The 25516-nt window shown below is 32.4% G+C and overlaps 1 protein-coding gene across 2 annotated transcripts in view; it reads left to right on the top strand.

The window, feature by feature from the left end:
- The window catches only part of LOC108917163 (serine protease gd-like), an 89590-nt gene that overhangs the window by 44274 nt on the left and 19800 nt on the right, over positions 1 to 25516 (top strand). For both annotated transcript variants that reach the window (XM_018723642.2, XM_018723643.2), the window contains exons 3-7: positions 7973 to 8147; positions 11597 to 11950; positions 20062 to 20157; positions 21340 to 21534; positions 21591 to 21857. In XM_018723642.2, the coding sequence (XP_018579158.1) occupies positions 7973 to 8147; positions 11597 to 11950; positions 20062 to 20157; positions 21340 to 21534; positions 21591 to 21857 (1087 nt within the window). The remainder of the gene's footprint in view (positions 1 to 7972; positions 8148 to 11596; positions 11951 to 20061; positions 20158 to 21339; positions 21535 to 21590; positions 21858 to 25516) is intronic.

Genomic DNA, 25516 nt, shown 5'->3' with positions numbered 1-25516 from the left:
TTTATTATTTTTAAAACCAATAGAATCCTCTTTTTATTATTCGGCGCTTCATCCAAGTGATTTAAAAAAAATGTGGTGACTGAAAAGTGACACGTCGCTAAGCCAGACAAAATCAAACAGTGGTGGCGTAAATAAGATGCATGGTACAGTTTAAAAAACTAAACATTTTTGCACAGAACGTACCTGTCCTATCTCCTCTCTTTGTCTCACNTGTTTCTCCCTCTATAGGCGACATTCGTGCAATAAAGTACCTGGCAAATTTTAGCAGGTCGCTTCCACCGTAGTAGCCATTTGAATGGCATAGTGGAAGTCAGCGCGATAGATGGAGCCTTTGTGCTTCGCGTACTAAGTATTTACTATTTTTCGGTGTTGTTGGTTGTCCTCACCCTTCGTACACCATGCAATGCAACTAAAAATGTACATATCTTCAAACAAGCATAAATAATCTTGATATCCTCATTCGAGAAGTAAGAGTTTGTATTCAGCCTGCATTGTGTGCATGTAATCACGTGTGCATAGAAGTACTATTGCATACCTACGCAAATACTTAAATTGAAAACTTTTGTGGCGGTTGTTACACAACTGAAAACTGACTTCACTCGATCACAAAACATCCATTTATTATAAAGGACCCAACAACTAACAATTGACGAACGTATATCCCGTGTTACGTGTGACAGTAAAATAGCGAAACTTCTAACTTCTCTATGGACGAAACCATGGTCAGCATAAGGCACGCATAATTACTCATGCGAACTGAGTCGAATTCCGGTTTATTCTGGAAATTATTAAGTGGGGCCTCAGTTACAGTAAGTGAGCCCTAATTTGCTACAAGTAAGGACAGACTAACCCCAATTAGATCAATTCTAAAAAAGTATATTCACTTACCCTAGCAAAGCAACTCACTTGGGACAGTCGACTAAAATAAAATTTCAACTGAACTATCATACAGCCACAAGACTTTTTTTGTTGTAGTAGCGAACACGTTTCAGCAAAACGTACTTACTTGTGACTGCATGAACCTTTTTCTGTAACAGCAAAAATTTTATCTACTGTAGCTAAAATTTCTTAGCAGATCCCCTCACTTGGAGGATTCATAAATATATTATTAGTTTTCGAAATGCAGATTGCACGATAGCTTGAGAATTAGGATTCATCGTTTGTATCGAATGCAAAAACCACTATTTTATGCTGTGTAATTATGTTCTGTCAAACAATGCCTCTTTATAAAAAGAGCAGTGAACCACAACGTGATGTGCATCACGATTGTGGTTGTGGTTTTTTGGTAATAATGGACATTCAAATAAGATCTTTATTTTTTAAATAAAATCACCACGTTGTCGTCGCTAAATGTTGTTTTATTTAAATGTAATAAAAATTTGTGGTTTTAATATGTCAAATTAATGTAATTGAATCCTTTTCTTGCTAGGTCTTTCCAGATTAAAACGCACGCTATACAGGTTGTTTCAGTTCAATACTACCGAACAAACTGTATACATTAAAATATGTTTTTGAGTATGAAAAATACATAAATAAAATTTTTTGCAGTATGTTAACTATGACCCTTAGAAACAAGTATCATAAGTTTGTTTTCTCAAATTCCATTATATAAACTGAATTTATTTTACCTTTTTTTAGTAATTTTCATGCTCTGCCACTGGACAAACCTAGCGTGACCTCAACAACGGAGGGCGTTAGTCGTAACGCATGCACATTTGGGAACTACGGTGTACGTTGTTGTCAAATCTCAAAATTTAAGAGAAAATAATTAACTTCTGTTGCCTTTCGTAAGCATGCGGAACAGGATCAGATTCTGCTTAAATTTAAACTGTTCACGATTTAATGTCGTTACTGTTTTGTTTACGTTCGATTAATTTAATATGTGTAGCGTCGATTGGCTGCTAAAGGAGCGGAATAAGAAACAAGAGTAAAAATATACCATATTTTGTCTAGAACTTTATAATTTTTTAGTATTACCTGTGTTAAGTTTCCTAAATGCGTCCCCGCGTACATTGTAGCGGCGGTAGTATATTTCAGTTAAGTTAGGTCCATGTTAGAGAAGAGGTCATTGACACTGATATTCAGAAATTAAGTACATAGGTACACTGTTTAAAAAAAAAATCGTAATACATAATTGTTTATAAAAACGTTTTATAAAAAATATTTTATATTAATCAAAATAGTCTTTTATTATGTACATTTTTTAAAACGGCGAATATAATTATTTTAACACATAATTAGTTTTATTAACAGTTAGTCTACGTACCAATAGTTATTTTTTAATAAATCATGTAAAAAGTTTTATTATTTTTAAAACCTCCTCTTTTTATTATTCGGCGCTTCATCCAAGTGATATAAAAAAAAATGTGGTGACTGTAAAGTGACACGTCGCTAAGCCAGACAAAATCAAAAAGTGGAGGCGTAAATAAGATGCATAGTACAGTTTAAAAAACTAAAAATTTTTGCACAGAACGTACCTGTCCTATCTCCTCTCTTTGTCTCGCCTACTGAGGCTTCTCTTCTTGATCTGGGCATCTCTTGAAGAAGATGGTTTTGGTCAAGCACTTGTTCAATTAGAAATTTTATTATATCTTCATCAGCTTAGTTACCCACTTATCACCCACTTACCTCTTAATTTTTTTTCCACCTCCTTGAGTTGCCTTAAAAAAAATTGTTTGTACTCAATAGTACTTAAAATAATAACAATGTGTAAATATTTATGATGATCTATGTTCCCATTACCTGTCTCAATGCGTTTATTGTCAAGTTTTTCTTTGAAGCACTGTAGCACACAGTTTGGTACCTCTCGGCCTCTCCGAGCGATCTCAACTACAGTAGTTTAGTAAAGTCTTTACGGTATACCTATGGCAGTATCCTCATGAAGAAAAATTGTTATATTTAGTTTGGTATTCTACATGAGTAAATGCCTTTTTCGCTTATTTCTATTTGAAATAATTTTATTTTGATCACGTGCAGCTCTTGCTCGACGGAAAATAATACAGGGTGTTGCATGATGTACTGGACAAACTTAAGCAACAGGTCCCTGAGGTCATTCTGAATAATAAAGTTATAATGTGGGTTCAATTCACCATGGTTACTGAGCCACGAACCTATAAAGTTTAGAAATAATGTTTTAATATTCAATCTCGTCAATCTCGCTAGCTATAAACATGTTAGTTGGCAAAACAATTTATAAACGTCAGTTTATGTAGTAAACTGTATGAACGTGTTTCTAGCATAGATTTATATAAGTATAATAAGCAATAACACTACCATGTAATGGATATAACAAATCCCGTATGATAAGCTTACAAATATCCGAAGTTACGTGACGTGAGACCAGTTTTATCTCACATTACATATTGGCCCCTTACCTCTCTCTCTACATTCTATCCATATCGTACTGTCAAATTTTCACCTTTTTTGCCAATATGCTTGTGCTGTTTTCAAATGAAGATTATGTCGACATAGTTTACATTAATGGATTTTGTGATAGAAATGCACTTAGAGAGTATCAACGACAATTTCCAGAGAGATTCTGTGTTTCGACATCTGCGAACGCATGGTTCATTTGCAATAATGTCAACTAGCTATGAACGTACCGAGCAGCAAAACTTGATTGAGCAAAATACTTTGCAGACAGTCGAGAATTCAGTACAAGGAGAATTTCAGCACATACGAAAATTCCTCATTGGAGAGTATGGCGAACATTTCATAGCAATCTATTGTATCCTTATCATGTACAACCAGTTCAGCATCTGAAACATGCTGTTGCAGATACTGTCACTTTTTGCCAATGGATTCCAGCAAATCCTCAATTAGTAAGATGTATTTTATTTACCGATGAGTCGCTGTTTCTTCGAGACGGAGTGAACAATATGCACAACTCCCACAGATGGTCTGATGAGAATCCTCATTTCAGAAAAGTATCTACTTTTCAACAACGATTTTCTATGAAAGTCTTAGGTGTGACATAATTGATGATCAACTAATTGAACCCTTCTTTTTTGACGAGCGCCTTACAGAAGTTACACCAACTTTTTACGCAGTGAATTACCAGGTCTATTGGAAGATATTCCTATATAAGAAAACAAATGATATTACAACATAATGGAGCGCCTGCTCATTTTAGTCGAGTAGGAGCGTATCTTAATGAAAGCTATATTAATAGGTGGATCGGACGTGGAGGACCACATTCTTGGCTACAAAGATCAACAGATCTCAATGCTTTAGACTATTACTTATGGGGCGATCTTAAGAGCTTAGTCTTCGAGATACCAATTAATAGTACAGAGGAGCTTAGGCAGATAATTATTGATAAATGTCAGCAAATGACGAATAATCCTGGGATTTTGAGAGCAGCCACTCAATATATTCTTGGTCGTGCTCTACAGTATATTAGTGCTGAAGGAGAACATTTTGAACGACGTAAATAAATATGTTATTTTTGTTTTGTTGTCATTTTGTTATTGTTGTTCCAAACAATCAAACATAACACAAGTTTAAAATCTGTGTACATGTATTAAGTACTTATTTCTAAACTTTAAAATACCATAACTCGGTAACCATGGAGAATTGATCCCATGTATATTATAACTTTTTTACTCAGCATGATCTCGGGTACCTGTTCCTTTAGTTTGTCCAGTAACTCATGCAACACCTTGTATACTTGAATGGATCAATAGAATGCTATAAGTTTCGCAATACAGGGTGTCCCGAAATTAATGCAACAAAATTTGGTCGCAGATTCTTAAGACAAAAGGGGACCCGTATTTTTATTTTTGCCAAGTGGCCCCCTCTTTCGGAGTTACAGCCCGCTGAAGTCCGCCCCTAAGAATAATCTTTTTTTTATATCTCAGAACCCTGTTGTACAAGAACCGCTAAATTCGGTACACAGAAGTTTTATGACATGTGGAATCTGATGGTGCTACGTTTTTTGGCGGTGCCCCTTAAGACAATTTTTCGTATGCCCCTTGTCTTTGGAGTGGAGCCAAAAAAATTTGGTCGCATATTAAATTTCTTAAAAATTATCGGTCCACTAGAAAGCTATTAAATTTAGAAACTTTTTGTCTCTTTATACTTTTTTCGTAAAACGTAATGTTTTCGAGAAAAATGTTAAAATGTGATTGAATGAATAAAACCTCTGTGTACCAAATTAGTGATTCTCGTACAACATGGTTTTGAAATATAAAAGACTTCTTAGGGGCAGATTTCAGGGGGCTGTAACTCCGAAAGAGCGGACCAGTTGGCAAAAAGAAAAAATACGAGTCCCCTAAATTTGTCTTAATAATCTGTGACCAAATTTTGTTGCATGAATTTCGGGGCACCCTGTATAATTATTGTAGTTGTTTTGCTGTGTTATTCCACACAATTTTGATAACGGCTTCTTTATAATCTATATCGTTAGATTTTTTTTCATTTTAATCAATCATTTAACTTAATGATTATATTTGTACTTGTGTCCGATATGAGGTTTTAGTGCAATTATATTATTTTTAATTCATCCAAAAAGTTGGAGTTAGTTTTATTGCTATAAAATTTTAGGAAAAGTTGAAGTAATACGGCGCTGACTGGTCAAATTTAAAATTTTGCGAAGTACAACAGGATTCTGGTANCACGTTGTCGTCGCTAAATGTTGTTTTATTTAAATGTAATAAAAATTTGTGGTTTTAATATGTCGAATTAATGTAATTGAATCCTTTTCTTGCTAGGTCTTTCCAGATTAAAACGCACGCTATACAGGTTGTTTCAGTTCAATACTGCCGAACAAACTGTATACATTAAAGTATGTTTTTGAGTATGAAAAACACAAAAACAAAATTTTTTGCAGTATGTTAACTGTGACCCTTAGAAACAAGTATCATAAGTTTGTTTTCTCAAATTCCATCATAAAAACTGAATTTATTTTACCTTTTTTAGTAATTTTCATGCCCTACCACTGGACAAGCCTAGCGTGACCTCAACAACGGAGGTCAATCTCAGAATTTAAGAGAAAATAATTAACTTCTGTTGCCTTTCGTAAGCATTCGGAACAGGATCGGATTCTGCTTAAATTTAAACTGTTCACATGTTGTTACTGTTTTGTTTACGTTCGATTAATTTAATATGTGTAGCGTCGATTGGCTGCTGTTAAGTTTCCTAAATGCGTCTCCGCGTACATTGTAGCGGCGGTAGTATATTTCAGTTAAGGATGGAAACTGATGCATCTCTGGTTGCCTAAATTATACCGAAAAATGGTAGAAAACAGCCCTTTTTTTATTCCAATATATCTTTTTAAAGCAATGGAAGAAAGTAGTAAAATTTCATATCACATTTGGCAAAGTATAAATGAAGACAGTAAAGCAAAAATTAATTGGGATAGGTAAATAATTCGTGAGAAATTAATTTCTAAATATGAAGGTTTTTTGGACTTTTACAAAGAAACGATTATTTCTTCATAGTATTATAGAATTATGCAATTTTTTANCTTTAAAGAACCATAACTCGGTAACCATGGAGAATTGATCCCATGTATATTATAACTTTTTTACTCAGCATGATCTCGGGTACCTGTTCCTTTAGTTTGTTCAGTAACTCATGCAACACCTTGTATACTTGAATGGATCAATAGAATCCTATAAGTTTCGCAATATAATCGTTGTAGTTGTTTTGCTGTGTTATTCCACACAATTTTGATAACGGCTTCTTTATAATCTATATCGTTAGGTTTTTTTTTTCATTTTACTCAATCATTTAACTTAATGATTATATTTGTACTTGTGTCCGATATGAGGTTTTAGTGCAATTATATTATTTTTAATTCATCCAAAAAGTTGGAGTTAGTTTTATTGCTATAAAATTTTAGGAAAAGTTGAAGTAATACGGCGCTGACTGGTCAAATTTAAAATTTTGCGAAGTACAACAGGATTCTGGTATACACGACACAATAATAAAAAAAAACTAAAATATAATCATTCCAAGTTCGTTATACTCTTGACAGGACTGATATTAATCAAAATCGATAGGTACCTCCCATTGAGAACGGAAAATAGAGAGGAATACAAATGTTTACATTATTATTCTACTTTTATTTTTAGGATAGAAATGACATGCCAAATGTATTATTCGCAGTTATTTATAAATAAAAATATTTCAAATTAATAAACTCTTACGATGAACTGGCATGTCTGAGATCAGCCTTGAACATTGTTCAGCGGTGAATTGAAATTAAAATTATCACTAGGTCATCATTATAGTTTATGTTCCTAAGACGTCTTTGGGTGCCAATTTTTTGCTTTTATTAATTTTTAGCCGTCATTATTGACGTATTTTCATTGGGAAAAAATAATTAAAAATATGAACAGAAAAAAATGTCGTATGGAAAACACTATAACAGTTTTACAACACAAAATTATTCAGTTAAATATTTTTAAAATATTCGCTAAATACCTATAGGAAAATAATTACATATATTTCTTTCTAAATTTAAATAAAATGATGCTCCATTTTACTGATTTTTTTCTTGATAAATAACAAACAAACTCAGTTTAATATCAACGTATTATGAAAATTTCTATTACTTTTCTAGAACTGTTTACTTTTCCAGATGATCGTGGATTAAATGATTTTTGTACATTATATTGTAAACAAAAACACCGTTCATTCATTTATTTGCCAACGTAAATATTGACCTTCTACCGTATTGTCAAGTATGTGCTTGAATTACTAATACGTCTATATTATTTACGAAGTTTCGTAAGAAGGTATAAGTATTATTTATTTTTTTGGCAATCAAAATATATTTTGAAACTGTCTGTTGTGCGGTGTTGTTTGTTTTTATAATTTTAAAAACTCTTAACTGTTGTTTATAAAATACAGGGAGAATAATGTGATTGTTCTATATACAGGGCAATTAATTTTATTGATAATGTTTCTCTAATTTTAAATACTTTTACAAATATTGTCGTATTACTATGCATTTTTTCAATTTCAGGGTTATAATGGCAACATACAGCTGCTGCATTCCAAAGAAAAAGTGATTGATGACGTCATGCACCGCAGGCCGATTTCGTACAAGGTATACTTTCCTGTTTGGAGCAACATTCCTCCGAAAATAACTAAAATTTTAGTTAATGGCGACTTAATTTGTAGAGGACCAAAAATATCAAGTAAGTTTTATTTCAGTTTTTGGAATATAGATTGTGGTCCATTAAGAACCTGAGCATACTTTAGTTCAAAATTCATGACATCTATATACTTTGTGAGCTAAAAAATTGGAAGGGTCTTTATGTATTTATTTTATATACTTACAGTGTGGTACAACCAGGACACCCCTCCAAAAATCGTTTGAAACTCATGATTCGAGTGAATTTTCTAGATGTACTTGCTGAACCAATTACGAACTTTTTGTATCCATGGCATTTTGCTTAGTAATTTTTCAGAAAATCACTAGATAATATTTTATAAAAAAATCTGGCTTTGTAGCATCAACGCGTCTTAAAACCTATTATCTTAAATTTCATCAATTTATAAAACTGAATATTATTTTCATACGGACTTAATATTTTAAATTTATGAAGTTTCTGTTTCAGTCTAAAAGCTTCGGAAGTGTCTGACGACGAAAAAGGCCGATTTTATTATCAATTTCATTATAATTACAGATTATAATTAAATAATAGAGCCTATTTACAAGTTATTTGAAACTTTTTACAAGTTAGTCAAAATATTTTTTTTTGTATAAACATATGTTCAAAAGCTCAATAGTTTTTAAGATACAGAGTGGTGAAATCTTAACAGCGAAACAAAATTTTTTTGTAGAAAACAAATTAGAAATGTTAAATTCGATAACACAGGCACAAAAAAAAGAATTTCATATACTATAGGCACTTTTTAACAGAATGTGGCTTAAGACGATGGAGCCATCATAAATACTCCATCACATCAGAATTTTTTCCTTAACCTCAAGAAATAGCTGAAAATCAGTAGTAACGAAATTCAAATATTCGTTTGCTGTTTTTTTCCTTAAGTTACATAGTTGGGTTAGGGCTCATGATATATTCTCTTTTATTAGTTTACTGTTTGTTGCATCAGCTTATGTTAGTTGTAGACCGATCAAAATAACTCATTTAGAGGGAAAAAAAGAAATTGTTACCTGGACTTTTATAAGTGGAAATGGTAAAGGGGCTTATAATAAACGAAAAAAAAAATAAATGCGTGAGCAGGGGCGGCGGAGGGTTGATTTGGGGGGTTGAAAAGTTATGAAAAATTGTATCATTGGGATTTCTGGCGAAAGTTGACGTCAAATAAAAAAAATGCGAAAAACAGGTTTTTTTCTGATTTTTTATTTTTTATTTCTAATTTCCGCAAAAATAATTTAATTTTGACGAAACTTGGTGAAAGTATCCCTTTCTCTGTCTTAAATAACCTCAATTTTTTTTAGATAAAAAAATTAAGAAGTTTCTGAGATATTCATTTTTTTCGGCCTGAAACATTTTTCTTTCAAAGAAAAATTCTACTTAAAAAAATTATCGTTCAGAGTTTTGCCGGCGGTAATCATTTTTTTCGTTTTGACATATAGGTTTTGGTGAAATAAAAAAAATTGTAATCACAGCTCAAAAACATGCTCAAAAAGGCAAAAAAAGTAAAAAATTACTTGCAGCAATGAATTTTTCTTCTTGATTTTTTTATCTAAAAAAATTGAAGTTATTTAAGACAGAGAAACGTATACTTTCGCCAAGTTTCGTCAAAATTAAATAATTTTTGCGGAAATAAGAAATAAAAAACGAAAAATCAGAAAAAAACGGTTTTTCGCATTTTTCTTGGAACTTTTGACGTTATGTTAAAAAGTGATCTCTACAAAAGTTGTAGATTTTTACATGATCTACAACTTTTGTAGATACTTTTTTGTTTGACCTCAACTTTCGCCAGAAATCCCAATGATACAATTTTTCATAACTTTTCAACCCCCCAAATCAACCCTCCGCCACCCCTGCTCATTTATTTTTGTTAGATTTATTATAAGCCCTTTTACCATTTCCAGTTAAAAAAGTCCAGGTAACAATTTTTTTTTTCTCCAAGTGTAATTTGGATGGACTATTGTAGAATTTACAGTACATGCCATTTTACTAATTATATTATCGTACCCCTTTTTTATAGCTATTCCTATAGCACATTCAGTAACGCTAAAAGAGGGGTACGATAATAACAGGCGTCTTAATAGAGACAAAATAAAAACTTTTTATTCTTGTTCTTTTTTTCTCTAAAATACATTTTTAAGGAGTGTTATAGACATTTTAATGCTCAAAATTAAGGAGGCATTAATAAGGAGGCATTTTAGAAAAAAATCTGAAAGAATAGCTAAAGTTTTTATTTTGACCCTATTAACACGTCTATTAAAATGTTAAACATTTTAACAAAAAAATCGAAATTTCTACCGATTTTGAGTTATATTTAAATCATGCTCTGTTAAAAAGTATATGAATATTTTTATGGACCAGCGTAAAACATTAGGGTAGACATAAAAAAGTTAGGTGGTCAAAAGAAGTAAAGAAAATTTGCTATGTAATCTATCTGAAATCGCTTATAAAAAAGTTGCAGGGCAAATAGTTTTGCCAAAAACACACTTTTTTGTACATGACTATCTTATTTATGATCTTTAGGTTTCCAATTTCGGTAATTTCATAGACGAATAGTATTTTCTCCATTCACAGTGGTGGTAATTAGGGATTTTCTATTAAAAAAAGTAATCTTGATTCGTGTGTACCCAGTAAAATAATTTTTTAACAGGAGCATCTTAAGGGATACAAAAATTACACTTTTCCGATATGGATAATCTGCCCTGCTTTCGAGAAAACTGACCATTTTTTAAAATTTAGTCTTTGTAGTGTTTGAAGGCATTTTTCGGAGTCATAACAATGCAAAAAATTGTTTATTGATAATTTTCTCAGAAGTGGTTCGAATTATGGAAATTGAATAAGAGCATCTTTACGCGCGTTTTGAAATTCTCCTCCATCAAAATTAATTACATTATAGAATACTCTTACGGAAAATCGTTCAAGAAAAAAATTGTGTACCAAGTTTTAGATACTTGAATATTATATTATGAGCAGTTTTAGAGTTACTTAAAAATATTCCAGACTGCTCAGTTTTATTATCATGTAATTTTTTAATTGAGTATTTTTAGACCCACATTTATAGAAAACTTTTGTTTATGATAAACAAAATTTTTGTCACCACATTCAGTTTGGCGCTATATTTTAGAAACGCATTGTACAGGGTGACACTGGCTGCCGTTACAGAGACACGAAACAGCAAATTTCATAAATATATGTTTACATCATGTGAAAAGACCTAGTAACTTTTTTAATAATAAATCTCTAAGACTTCTTTTTGCCTTAAAAGTGTTTATCTACATAATTAAAGTGTGCCATCTAGAGCCAAAATACATTTTTTTATGCCCCATATTTTCCTCTCACCATTGCCCGAATAAAATTTTTAATAATAAAAAAAATAAATAAATAACTCAAGTTAATATTATGTTCTTATTAGGTAACATTGTTTATTTAACCCATTGCCTTCTGCGATATTATTTATACTATTTATATATTCTTTTTTTTAGTGCGATTAGTGCCAGTTCACACAACCATAAACCTCCAACACACCCTCCAAGTCGACGTTCAACCCCTTATATCCTCATCTGACAGCTCACAGGGTTCTCCAAACAACTTCGACCGTCCGACTAAAGATAACCCTCCCGATACTAGACTAAGCGGTAACCCCAAGCGCGGAACAAACTCCGGCAATAACCAGTTCAATTTCAACCCCCCTCCCACGAAATCCACCAACAATCCAGTGATGAATATCAACTTTAACCCCCAAATGCCGAAGGACCCGTCCAAGATATACGCTGGAAATCCATTCCTCAACAGTTTGACGACTACAGTTGCACCTGTCAAGAGAATTGATGAAGCAGGTAAGTTTTTTTTCTAATTTGTGCTATTCTGCCACCTGTAAAAATAATTTTAAAAATTAATGAAACAACTTTTGTGAGAAAAATTTATCAAAATGTTGCTTTTTAAATTATTCTTTTGACACATCTGTATTTAAAATTGTAGTTCCAACAAAAAAGTCTTATAAACTGTTTTTGTGAAATGAATAGTTATAGTTATTTAAATTTACATAAGCTCACTCTAATATAAAAGAAGTTAGGACTCTAAAACGACTCATTTTTCTAATAAAATGTAAGTGATCTTTTTTAGAAATTCCTTTTTAAATAAAAACCACTAAACTAATTTGTAGAATACTAATTTCCATGAAAATTCTTAGTGGTACTGACCACTGGTTGTCATATTTGTAAGTCATCTTAGGTATAGTACAGCCATTGAAGCTGAAAATCAGCTGTAACCTCCGAATTCTTTGAAACTGCATGGATTTGCATGAAAATATAGAATAAGGCTCATCTTAGGCTCAAGTTCAAAAGTGACATAAGCCCGATTGACGCTTTTTATTTTTTAGTGATAAAAACTACCCCTAAGTGAAAAAAATTTAAAAAATTAAGTTTAAGCATTTTATTGATAAAAATATTGTTCAAGCATAAAGATTAAGTAATGTTCCATGTTCTCGAACATGTTTTATGATATATTTGATCTTTTCTACCCTTTATTTAACCCTTAAAAAATACCTCTATGCAAAAAATAATGATAAAAAATTACGTTTTAAAGATTTGGAAGATTAAATCTTGCAATTATTTAAAATAAAAGTTACCTTATAGCTAATAAAATAATTTTTCCCTTTCAACCCCTAAAAAACACCCCCGTATTGATAAAAATGATAAAAAATTACTTTTTAAAAGCCTGGAATGCTTTAACGGTGCAATTATTTAAAATAAAAATTCCCTCAATGCTTATGAAACAATTTGTATCTCATCTCGTAACACTTTTCAACCCTTATAAATCACCCCGGTACTAAAAAAGTCACACCAAACTATAATAAACTATATTAAACCTTTCTATAATAATATGATGTAGAAAAATACAAAGTGTTCCATTTGAATTTAAAAAGTTTTGTCGGTTTTAAGTTTTCAAAATGTAACATGAAAAATGAGACACTTAGTATAATTTTCTTCAGGTAATTTTGATAGCGGAAGGTAGTGCACCTTATGTTCTTTGTGTATTCCGAAAAGCAAGTGAAAGTTCCCAGAACGAAGAAAGATATAAGGAATTTTCGAAACGCTTGCATCTGTCAAATTTGTAAAATGACGATTACCTCGAAAACGGTTAGATTTAGGTACAAGAAAACATCTTTGACTTATTTTTAATTTATCTTATTGATAATGCAATAATATATAGGGTGTTTCATTTAAAATAACGAAGTTGACAGCTATTTCCGGTATAATTGGAAGTGCTACGTTGATGGCATTATTTTCAATGAAGAGAACATATCTGATAACCCTCGTAAACAAAATTTCTGTCATATTGTCTTTGGTTCCTCTGAAACGTCTAATAGAGGCCACTTACCGTAAAGAACCCTGTATATATAGCAAGAATAGCGCTAAAGGTCCTATCCTCATATAGTTTATGTTTCGAAAATTATTCTGTTTTTGTTTTCAAAACTGACGATCCTGTTCAAATTTAAATTTAAACTGTAACATTTACTTCAACGCAAACAGCAATTTTGAAAGTTAAAATAAATTAATTTTTAAAACACTATTTTTACAAGAAGTAATACAGAAATGTTTTTATTTGCTTCTTCGGTGTGAGATTTTTGGTGAGACAAAAATCATTTTATGAGAACATTTAGTGTTACCTATCTATCGATCCAGATTTATCTTAATCTGGAACCCTTATTTTTTTTCTAAGGATCCCCTTACACGATACGACATTTTATTCTTGGCAAACAAATTAAATAGCTATTGTTTTTTAATCTGTCTAATAATGAATATGATTAAATAACAACGACCAGCAATCATAGTCCACTCCAAAATTCTTATATAAGACATACATTAAAATGGCATGAAAAGGTTATAATTATTAATGGTACGACATTATTATTGTTATTGTATTTGGATGACTTCTTGGAATATAGATTTGCAAAGATACATTATAAACTTGTGTTTGCATTTATTCGTATGTTAACGTTATTTGAATATCCAGTGCTAAATAAATATTCCTAAATGGGTACGCGGTTACAATTTAAATAGATACAATAGTTATATTTTTTAAGGTTTATAATTAGTGTTCTCGAAACATTTGGGTATTTTGTACTTCCCAATAAAAGAAAGTAATAACTAAATAAACCCTTGCCGCAAATCCGTGGCCATGAAATTATTTTTTCTTAACCAAAAGTCACACACACTACCTATATACAGAGAGATCGAGAATGATTGACCGGATTCTGAACGTACCCTGTCTCAATTGCTATCAAAACTGATTTCCGTTTGCTAAAATTACTTTTTTTTCCGTGCAATTTCATGGTGTTCTGTGGCGATTTCACAATTTGACGTTCTGTTCATTGGCGCACGGATTTTTTGGCTTGAATATTATTTTGTAGATTTTGTTGTTACCTGATATATTTTGCGACATTATAAAACAGTATTTTTCAATACTACAGTTAGAGTAGGTGGATATTATACGTGAGTAATTAATTTATTGCGTATGTTGTTCTCTAACCTAATCGGTTTTTTAATTTAGGTTAACATGGCATTTTCATTAGAACATGATAAATTTCTTCTGGAGGCCTATTTTCGTAGTGGACAAAACAATGGTAATGGTTGGAAATATTCGATGAATTCGTGTCATTTACAATTTCAAGAACAATTTCCAAATGATGAAATTGATTATGAAATTTTTTCGAGACACGTGAAGAGATTAGTGGAACGCTTCCATAACACTGGAAGTGTTTGTAGAGGAAAATCTCCAGGCAGAAAGTCTATTCTTACAGAGGAAGTCTTGGAAGATGTTGAAAACCGCTTACGAGCTAGTCCAACCAAATCACTACGTCGGTTATCTGCTCAAACAGGTACTTAATAACAAATATTTATTCTAAAATTTGTATCATTATTCCTAAATTGTTTATAGGAATATCATATGGATCATGCCATAAAGCAGTAAAGAAGTTGCATTTTCATCCTTATAAAGTTAGTGTTGTGCAGGAACTACTTCCGTTAGATTTTGGAAAACGTGTGCAATACTGTAATTGGTTTAACGAAAATCTGAATGACGACGATATTCTAGATCTAACATTTTTTTCTGATGAAGCGTGGTTTCATTTAAGTGGGTACGTAAACTCCCAAAATTATCGCTCTTGGAACACAGAAAACCCTAATATTTTGCGTGAAACAACTCTGCACCCTATTAAACTTGGTGTTTGGGTAGCTATGTCACGTAGAAGAATAATCGGACCATATTTTTTCCGTGAAAATGTAACTGGGCAGGTATATCGGCAGCAAATATTGTTACCATTTTTTGAGGAACTTCACGACGATGAAATCCATCATGGATACTTTCAGCAAGATGGCGCAACAGCTCACACCTCTAACGAAACTTTAGAGTTGATTAGAGAGTATTATGATGATCGAATAATTAGTCGAGATAGATGGCCACCACGTTCTCCTGACCTTACACCCCTAGACTATTATTTATTTGGTTTTTTAAAAAATTCAGTATTTGCTCAACGGTTACACACGATTGAAGAACTTCAAGAGGCAATTACAAACGAAATTAGGAGTATTACACAAAATGTTTTACAGAATGTATTTAATAATATGAAAAGAAGAATTAATACCTGCTTGAACAACAATGGACATCATATTGAACATTTATTGTAAAAATATAGATATTTTTATGGATTTTATGTAATTTTAAGGTAAAATATTCAATAAAATGTGAAAAAATTCCAATTACTCTGTTATTATATATTGCATGTAACTGTTGTTTATTGCTCTCGGTCATACAGACAATCCTACCATCTAACATAATCAAGCACTTCCAACTGCTTGCATTTGCTTGAAGCAAATTTTTTTAAGACACTTTTCCTGAATTTCGACAGCTAACTAAAATGTTCAGCATAAATTTTTGGGCTGGATCGCTTGCGCTGGATATTCAGAAGTGTGAAAGCAGTAGCTGCAAAATAGTCGTCTTATAAGCATACAGCAGTTTGCTTTGATGAAAAACAGCAGCTTGCAGCGTATCGCTGTATAGCTGAATCGTCTTAGATGCCAAGAATGTAGCCACAATAGTGCTTCTGTTTTAAAATTAACTCATAACGTTTTAAAAATAAAATCGCTGAAGCACTTACAGTCGTTATTCAAAATTAGCTACATCAAACTTTGATTTAAAAGTTTTTCTAATTGTAAATGAAATAAGAATTTTGGAAAAGTTAGGCTAAACCTACATTTGATTCTGTCATCCTCTTTAATAATAATAACAATAATAACATTTATTGGTCCATCAGTATTGCTTAATTTGTGAAATAACTTTGATTTTTGTTAAATAATTGATATTTTTATTATGAATTTCCATTTTGACAGTAACCTAATTTATTTGACGTTTGAACGTAATTATTTGTTTACCATTAAAATCCCTCAACCTGCGCTCATGATTCTAGTATTGGTATCAAAAACTGGTATGCCGCACATCAAAAATCAGTATGAGGCGGCACGGTCAATCATTCTCGATCACCCTGTAGAAAGGCAGACAAAAATAAGAAAAAAGTACATGGTGTTAATAACAAAAAAAGAGTCTCCTCTTCCAAAATTCACGCAAGATATAATTTTGATAGAAAACAGGTTTTTAATTAAAAAGTAGAAATTTTTTTATTGATTCATAAAGTATACAGTGTAGGGCCATGTATATGGAAGAGCATGTATAGTAAATAGCCTGCACGCCTTTGCTGGCACGTACACATTCTTTTGTCGAAGTTTTCCATGACCGTTTTTCATAAATGCGGCTGAATTTCGTCGATAAAGCGCTCAATTTCCTGTTTTAAGGTGTGGGTTGTCATGGACTTTGTGGCATAAACCTTAGACTTCAAAAAAAAACCCTAAAGAAAAAAGTCCAACACGTTGTGCATGCATTTGTTTCTCAACAATCACTCATGGAATTTCTGAACCTCAAGTGTGACAATTTTGTGGATTAACGAAACCATCTTTACCGCACAACCGGCACAAAATTCAAATCTTCCTGAGTTTTGGGACACCCGATACCTACTAAATTAAAATCAGCTGTTCTTAAATACAACTGACTGGAAATTCAAATTACGTTTACTTTTCAACAGTTTTCAGTTAAATTTAGGAAATACAATAATAACTTCTACTATACCTAATAAATTTAATTAGACCAGATAACAGGTAACAGGTAAAGCAACAAATTAATATGGCATATAAGTCGTACTTGAATGATGTCCAGATCACGGTTGCTAATTAGTCCAATCAGTTGGAAGTTTTGCCTGTGAAGTTTTAGAGGAGTTTTGAAAATTGGTATATTTATAGATTTTGAAGTGCTCTTTCCGAATTTTTACTTTGCCACCTCTTTTTTTTCCGGAAGTAGCCGCCATATTGGAAAAATGGCGCTTCAAAACAGTTTTTCAATGATATTTCCTTTCCGACTCACTTTACAGTGAAAATAGTTATGTAATAAATTGGACTAGAAATCATTTCCTATAATTTATGTATCAACCTTTTTTCTGTGAAATGAATAGTTTCGGCGTACGAGCGCCGCAAAGTCTACTCCAACATGCATATTGGCCAACAAACTCATTTCCACACCACCGTGAGGTAGAGTTCCGGGCGCGTTTTTTTTAGTGATATCCCCAGTAGGCCTAATCCACATGCGATGCACTGTTAACTAAATTTAGTGCATTCTCCTTCGCTTCGCTATCCCTGATGGATCAGGTTTTGCGAGTTCTTCGTCTTCAGATATGAACAAAACCTCACGGATAGGAAGTTCTTCTAAATTATCCATGATAGGGTTCTCTTCTTCGACTTCATCACCTTCTTCCTCGATTTCGTCGAAGGTTTGCTGAAGAACTGTCTCCGTATCTTCCTCTGCATCACTGTCTTGTAGATCAACATCCGAATTGTCGCAGGTACCTACCATTGCAATTCGCGCAGATAACGGAGCACTTTAGTCCAGCCTTTCTGCATCCACAGGCTCCCCGATATCCTTTTTTACAAGTTTTTGAGCCTCTTGTAGAATTTTGATTAAATGAGCGGTCTGGGTACAACGACTCTTCCGTTCTACACGTTATTCTGGGACACCCTGTATATGATAAACCTGAGACAATTGTTGAGGCGCTTTGTAGATATTTTAATATAGTGTTTATACAAACGGTTGTAACGTACCCCGGACATTCCATTGAATGATTTTCCTGAAAAAACGGTTAACACTTTTTCAGTTACAAATATATTGTTATCTACAGTTTAAACAACAAAGCAACCTTTGGGAGTGATCAAATACCTAGTTATTTAATAAAAGATTGCAAACACATATTTGTATATCCGTTATTAATATTATTTAACTTGTGCTTAAAAACTGCTACGTTTCCTGAGCTGTGGAAAGTGGGTAAGGTCTGTCCTATTTTGAAATCTGGGGATCCGGCATTGGTAACAAATTATCGCCCTTTTACTATATTGGACAACTTTGCTAAAGTATTTGAAAAGTCATTGTATAATCTAATATATCCTTCCGTATCTAACTGCATTTCGTCATATCAGCATGGATTTATGAAAAGGAGATTTACTACCACAAACCTTTTAAGTATTACGCAGTATTTATCTGTTATCGATCAGTATGGTCAGATGTGGCTTATACAGACTTTTTTAAAGGCATTTGACCTCATTGATCATACAATTTTGCTAAATAAATGCATTTGGATTTAGTGCACCTCTGCAAAAAATTTTTATTTCTTATTGGAGTAATAGGGTTCAATATATTGCTTACAACAGTTATAGATCTAGTGATTTTTTGGCAGTGTCGGGAGTACCACAGGGCTCTAATCTGGGTCCACTTCTGTTTTTGCTCTTTATAAATGACTTGTGTTCTATTGTTGATTGTCACAATTTGATGCTTGCTGATAATCTTAAAGTTTACTTTAAAATTGACACCGTATCTGACTGTATTAACATCCAGAATCAGTTGAATAGAATTAATCTTTAGGGTCCCAGCATGAATGTATCAAAGTGTAACTTTATGACCTATACGAGGAAACAAACATTTGTGTATTTTTATTATACGTTTAATTCAAGCATTTTACAGCGATGTGAAATCATTAAAGACTTAGGGGTCACCTCGATAAGAAGTCGTCAGCAAATAAAATGCTTCAATTTATCATCAGAAACTATAATACCTTTAATAATGCTAAAACCCTTAAAACACTTTATTTCTCCTATGTTAGATCTAAACTGGAATATTGCAGTATAATATGGTCACCTATTTACAATGTATGTACACCAGTTAAACCTGGTAATTTTCACTTGCCATATTTTAATTCAGATTTATTGATTCAATCACCTTTTTATATTTATTATAACTTGCATAACTTTAATATGATTTCTGGTACATGTGATATTAGTTTCGATGTTAAGTGTCATATTGCATAGATTTGCAGTAGCCGTAAGTGTTTTATATCTGTGTAGTTAATTGCTTTTATTCTTTGCATTGTAACATGATGTTATATTTTTATACGTACATTTAATTATGTCTTGTGTTGTATACTTATCCATCTTTGTTATTTATATACTCTAGTGTAGTAATATTGTCCTGTAATAGGAATAATCTGTTGGGCAATGAAACTAAATAAATAAATAAAAGTGAATTTTTTAAAATTTTTATACTATATTAATATTCATCTACGGTCCAATGTTGACAAAGCTCATAGTTTTTTATTCTTGCTTATGAACAGTGCTTTTTATGAGAATCAAGTAGAACGGTCCACCTATCAAAAATTCTCGATGTCAGATAGTTTCTTTTTGGCAATTGCAATTTCATAACAAATGTTTAAAATACCAGCAAATCACAATAAAAACAGAATTATAATTCACCCCCGCCTCCCCATTATTATTGTTATTTATTACAATTTTTCTCGTAGCCCCTCCACAAACAACCCCAGCGATTGAAGTGAGAGTCACAGAAAAACCCATGCTCGTTGAAAGAACAGACACTTCCCAGTCTAACAATGAAAAAGGTAAGTTCTTTGCTTTTTCCGAAAAATTCTCTGTCAAACAAAATTTGTTTTGCATTTACCAATTTTTGACCCAATAAACTGATTAAGAAGCTGACCAAATTATATTGGAACACGGATGTGATATTGCACTTTGATAATTTGATTAAGTTGACCAAGAAATGCGAGATGGTATGACTGATTCTTATTGGTATACAATAATGAAATATGTGTCACATTATTACACTTATTATTGCAGTTATGTTAATCCTAAGTTATAATTCTATCAAGCTTGGTGCTTTGTTTTTGTTATGATTAATTATCTAAAAGTTGGTAACCTTAAGTAGCACATAAAATGGTGCTACAAATGTAGCTAGTTGTAACTATTTATTGGGTTAATGTATTTGGACACACAGAAACCGGATCTGTTAAGAAAAATGTTCCATCACCCTCCTGTTTTTTTTTCTAAATTGTCAATAACCACTTCTAAAACCTAAAAGCAACAAAAATTCTGCATTTAGCAGGTTTCTTCTTGGGGACGACTTGACACACATATTCATAGGACTCGTTTACATGCTTAGTGATTCAAAGACTCAATCAACATTTCAGCTTCTGGTTAGCACCAAAAAGCAACACCTAAAAGTATTTTTCCTTTTGTTTCGCTATCTTTTACCTTCTGTCGATCTATGAGGATTTCTTCTCATTTTTCTTTTCATTCCTGTTCATCACTTCTTAATCTAACAGCAATTACTCGGTATTTATTGCAGCGTTCATGTGTAGTTTTATGACTGAGTCGTTTCTTGACTCCGTCGCAACTGCCGTCAGAGATTTCAGGTACACCATGACTGCAGATAGACTCCTTATTAGGACCGTATTCAAAGGGAACCACCAAATGGATCTTGGACGAGTAGAAGCTTTCTAGTATCTATCAAGTGCTGCAAAGTCTGATTTCTTCGGATGGAGTGGATTCCGTGTACAGTGTCCATGGGTTAGGAATTTAAGTTGATGGTATTTACTCGAAGCAGAAGAGTCGATTGATTCTTTGAAATCCCGAAATATGCAATGAGGTTTTAGGAGCAGTTTTTGGTAATTCATAAAAGAACTGAAGGGTGATACAGCATTTTTCTTGGCAGATTATCTCTCATTTTTTCTTGTACTTGTGTAATCAAATGCAAAACCCATTCGTTAACACCGATTTGTTCACAGAAGGTCAAAGTTCGTCAATTAACCCCTACGATAGCGTCTGTGGACGAACCGTAGTCACGAATTCTTTGGTTATAAACGGTAATGCAGTACTAAGAGGGGCGTATCCTTGGTTGGTTGCGATGTTTGGTGTCAAAGCGACCGGTCTGAACTACATGTGCAGCGGGTCTCTCATTTCTGACAAGCACGTAGTTACAGGTAAGACTTCGATGGGTAATACTTATGAATCAAATGAGAACAAATTAATATTTTAGCCGCACATTGCGTTAAAACGGAAACCAAGAAATACAAGCCACAGGAACTGTTGATAATACTTGGAAAACTGAACCTACGAAAATGGGTGCCCATGCATGGGGAGAAGATGATCGAACCAGAATCCATCCACGTCCATCCCGATTATGAATCTAATTCCAGTGACGCAGACATTGCTGTGTTGGTGCTTACTGAAAGTGTGGAATTTACTAAGTATATAAGGCCGCTGTGTCTTTGGAATTCGGATAGTAACCTGAATAATGTCGTAGGTAAGATAAACGGTGTTGCCTTTAAGGTTTTCAATGATCAAGCAAGCACAGACATTACGTGGTAATCGTGTTCAGTAATTTTTGAATACTTGGTAGACAATACACGAGGTGATTTTTTTCGATTTTCTGTCTTTATTAGGCCTTCCTAATACTAGATTAAAATTAATGACATTATTACTGAATCATCCTGTATATATACAAAATCACAGTTTTTTTTACAATATTTGATACGATGGGTTGTCCAAGAAATTAACCAAATTATATTACACACAAATTTCTTAACTTCAATAAATTGATTAATATTTAAGGATAATAAAATTACCATTTTTAAGAACTTTTAGTGGCTTTTAGTATGTATTTAGTAGTGCCAATTTTAGTTATATTATTTTCATATTTGCCTTTTGTTTTTATTTAAGAAATAGGTCAACATTTATTAAGTGGTGTTTTAATGTGGGACAATTTATGAGTCTATCATGTTTAATAGTTTTCTACTCTCACGGTTGGTTTTTATTTTGAAAGTTGGCCACTTGACCAATAAATTCTAAAATTTTTTGAAACATGTAAAAATGTGCCACAAATGAAATGAAATATTTTGAATAACTTTTTAAACAAATTACTCCATCAAGATCTGTTATATGGCGAAAATGAAGAAATGGCATAAGAAGAATTGCTACTATTTTCCGTATCCATCAAAACTGATACTTATATACAAAATTTGTTTAAAAACTTTCAGTTTTTGACCCCAAGAATCTGTTGTCTTAGCATGTACTGAACTTAAAAAAGTATTCTCTTACATAAATTTGTTTTTTAAATTACTGCAAAAATTTCCATTTTCGAATGTAACTTTTTAAGATTTTGGGACGCATCGAAAAATGAATCGAATATTTAGAAGATATAAAAAAAGATCTTTTAATGATATGAGAAAAACATTCTACTATCGAAATAAACCCCTGAGTTTGGAAATCGATATTAAGAAAACGTAGGAGCGATAAAATTTGAAATTTGGCCTCACTATTACTAAAATTTCAGTTAGTTTCGTTATTCCACTTTTTAGTTATTTATGAAAATGATGAAAAAATCACGGTTTTCTACCTACAAAATTGACACCCCTCATTTTAACTCGTCGTAATATTTTTGTTAATGTATAAAAAAATTCTCCAAATTTTTACTGACGATAAGTCGAACTATTGTCTTTAGTACTGTGAAGGTCATTTGTCTCAAAAGCTCTTCTTTTTTATTTTTAAGCAAAACAGAAGAGAGTGCTATCTCCGTAAATATTGCGTTCTTTAAAAAAAAAAAGAAAAAACTGACAGTTAGTAAATAACTGTAAACAACAATCTGAAAAAAATTGTAAAAATAATAGTTATAAAGGCTGTACTATTTTATATACTTTGCATTTATTAGTTATCCAGTCGTCCCCATAGCGGGGGTGCGCGGCATGCCGACGGCATGTGGAAGACGTGTTGTAGCAAGCCGTGGTGGCTGAAATATTTTATTTGCAGAATAATTTTTTGGCTTGTTTCATTTTCATTTTTATTGGCTACCTGATAAAATTCTTCGCAAATATTAGGAATTTGGTAATCCTATTTTTAATCTATCTGGTTTAGTGTTGTGTTACCGTAAAAAAATATTCTTGGATAATCCCCAGAAAACACGTTTTCAAAATTGTTATTGAGCAATAAGTGGCACATTAATGTTATTTATGTATAAATAATATTTTCCATTGCGATTTGAACGGTTTGAAATGTATCGCAAAACTTTGGGAAATATTTGACATGCTAAAAACGTGGAACAGGAATCCAGGAAAAAAGGACATTTAGTAGATGTCGCTATAGATCCTTTAGTAGTAAATGTGAATATGATGATGAAGATACAGATGATGACGAGGAATTGGCTGATGATGATAAAAGACACCGATGTATGCTTGTAAAATATACCTTTATAGCCCTTAATAATGTTGACTATGTATAGGTTACTTTGGAGTAATCTTTGTATTTTTTTAAATTCAGTACGTATTATACAATACAAAATATATAAATAACATACCTACCATGAAAGTTTTCTTGATTTTTTAAGATATATTATTTTTCGTAACAAAAACGATATTTTCAAAGTAACACATAATAAATATTGTAAGCCTGACAAAAGACCTCTTTCTGATCCCTACGTTTCATTTTCTGTTTCGAATTGTCACGTCTTCAAATTACATAAATAATTTCTTAGTAAATAAATATTTGAAAGTACGGTTAGATAATGCTGTTTTTGACAATGATAATTTTACAAAATGCTTTTTTTATTTACTTCAACAAACCATTACTCTTGAAGTACATTAGGTTTCTTTGAAGGTAAAAAAAAAACAGAAATCGTCCCGTCGCTGTCGGTTGTCGGAGCGAGCTCGGGAAATCACATCAAAACTGTCAGCCACGCCACTGCAGCGAACCTTTTACCTCGCACTCCTCGATCCGACCGTGAACGTAATTGATCATTCCGATCCTGTTTTTAAGGATATCATATTTATAACTGCATTACTTTTACAATTTTTTTCAAATTGTTGTTTACAGTTATTTACTACCTGTGTCAGTTTTTTTCTTTTTTTAAAGAACGCAATATTTACGGAGATAGCACTCTCTTCTGTTTTGCTTAAAAATAAAAAAAGAAGACCTTTTGAGACAAATGATCTTCACAGTACTTTATTAAGGTGGAAAAACACATGCCTCTTGCTTGCACAATAGCATGCAAGTAGCTTGCAGAAGATAGCTCCTGGTATGTGTATTTATTAAAAGGCATGCCTGTAGAAGGCGCGCAAGTAAATTGCACATCATTTGATTTTTTGGCATGCAATGTGAGGCGGGGGGTTTCGGCGGAATTCAAGTGGCATGCCGGTACGTGTCTACTTGCTACCGACTGGCATTCCATTTTACTTGCAAATGTATCAGCAGTGTGCCATCCGCCGGCATATGCCATTTCTTAGCATGCAAGTTACTTACCTATTTTACTGGTATGTGAATTTCCGCCTATAAAGACAATAGTTCCACTTATCGTCAGTAAAAATCTAGATTTTTTTTTAGATTAACAAAAAAATTACGATGAGTTAAAATAAGAGGTGTCAATTTTGTAGGCAGAAAACCGTGTTTTTTCAACATTCTCATTAATAACTAAAAAATGGAATAACGAAACTAACTGAAATTTTAGCACACAATAGAGTAATAGTGAGGCTATATATGGTCCAAATTTCATTTTATCGTCCCTACGTTTTATTAATATCGATTTCCAAACTCAGGGGTCCATTTAATTTTAGATAGTTGTTTTGCCTACAGAACAAATAAATTGAATAACAACATCCGTGACTATTTTTATATTGTAAAAAAAAATGTGGAACCAGATCTACTTAGTAGATCTTTTGGTATTACCATTCTTATTATAAATATAACTAGCAACCCGCCCCGGCTTCGCACGGGCAAATATAAAATAGCCTATGTTACTCCGAGGAGATGTAGCTTTCGGTAAAATTGGTTGAGTAGTTTTTGAGTTAAATCGTAACAAACAAAAAATCAATCATCTTTCATCTAATGCGACCCTAATATTAATTTTAAAATAATTCACGATATATCTATATACCTAAAGACAACAAACGAACTCAAAACTAAAAATGCAAAACC

This window comes from Anoplophora glabripennis, unplaced genomic scaffold, assembly GCF_000390285.2.
Source record: "Anoplophora glabripennis isolate ALB-LARVAE unplaced genomic scaffold, Agla_2.0 scaffold79, whole genome shotgun sequence".
Lineage (NCBI taxonomy): Eukaryota > Metazoa > Arthropoda > Insecta > Coleoptera > Cerambycidae > Anoplophora > Anoplophora glabripennis.
The sequence above is the reverse complement of the archived record's forward strand: the minus strand, read 5'-3'. Positions and strand labels throughout refer to the sequence as shown.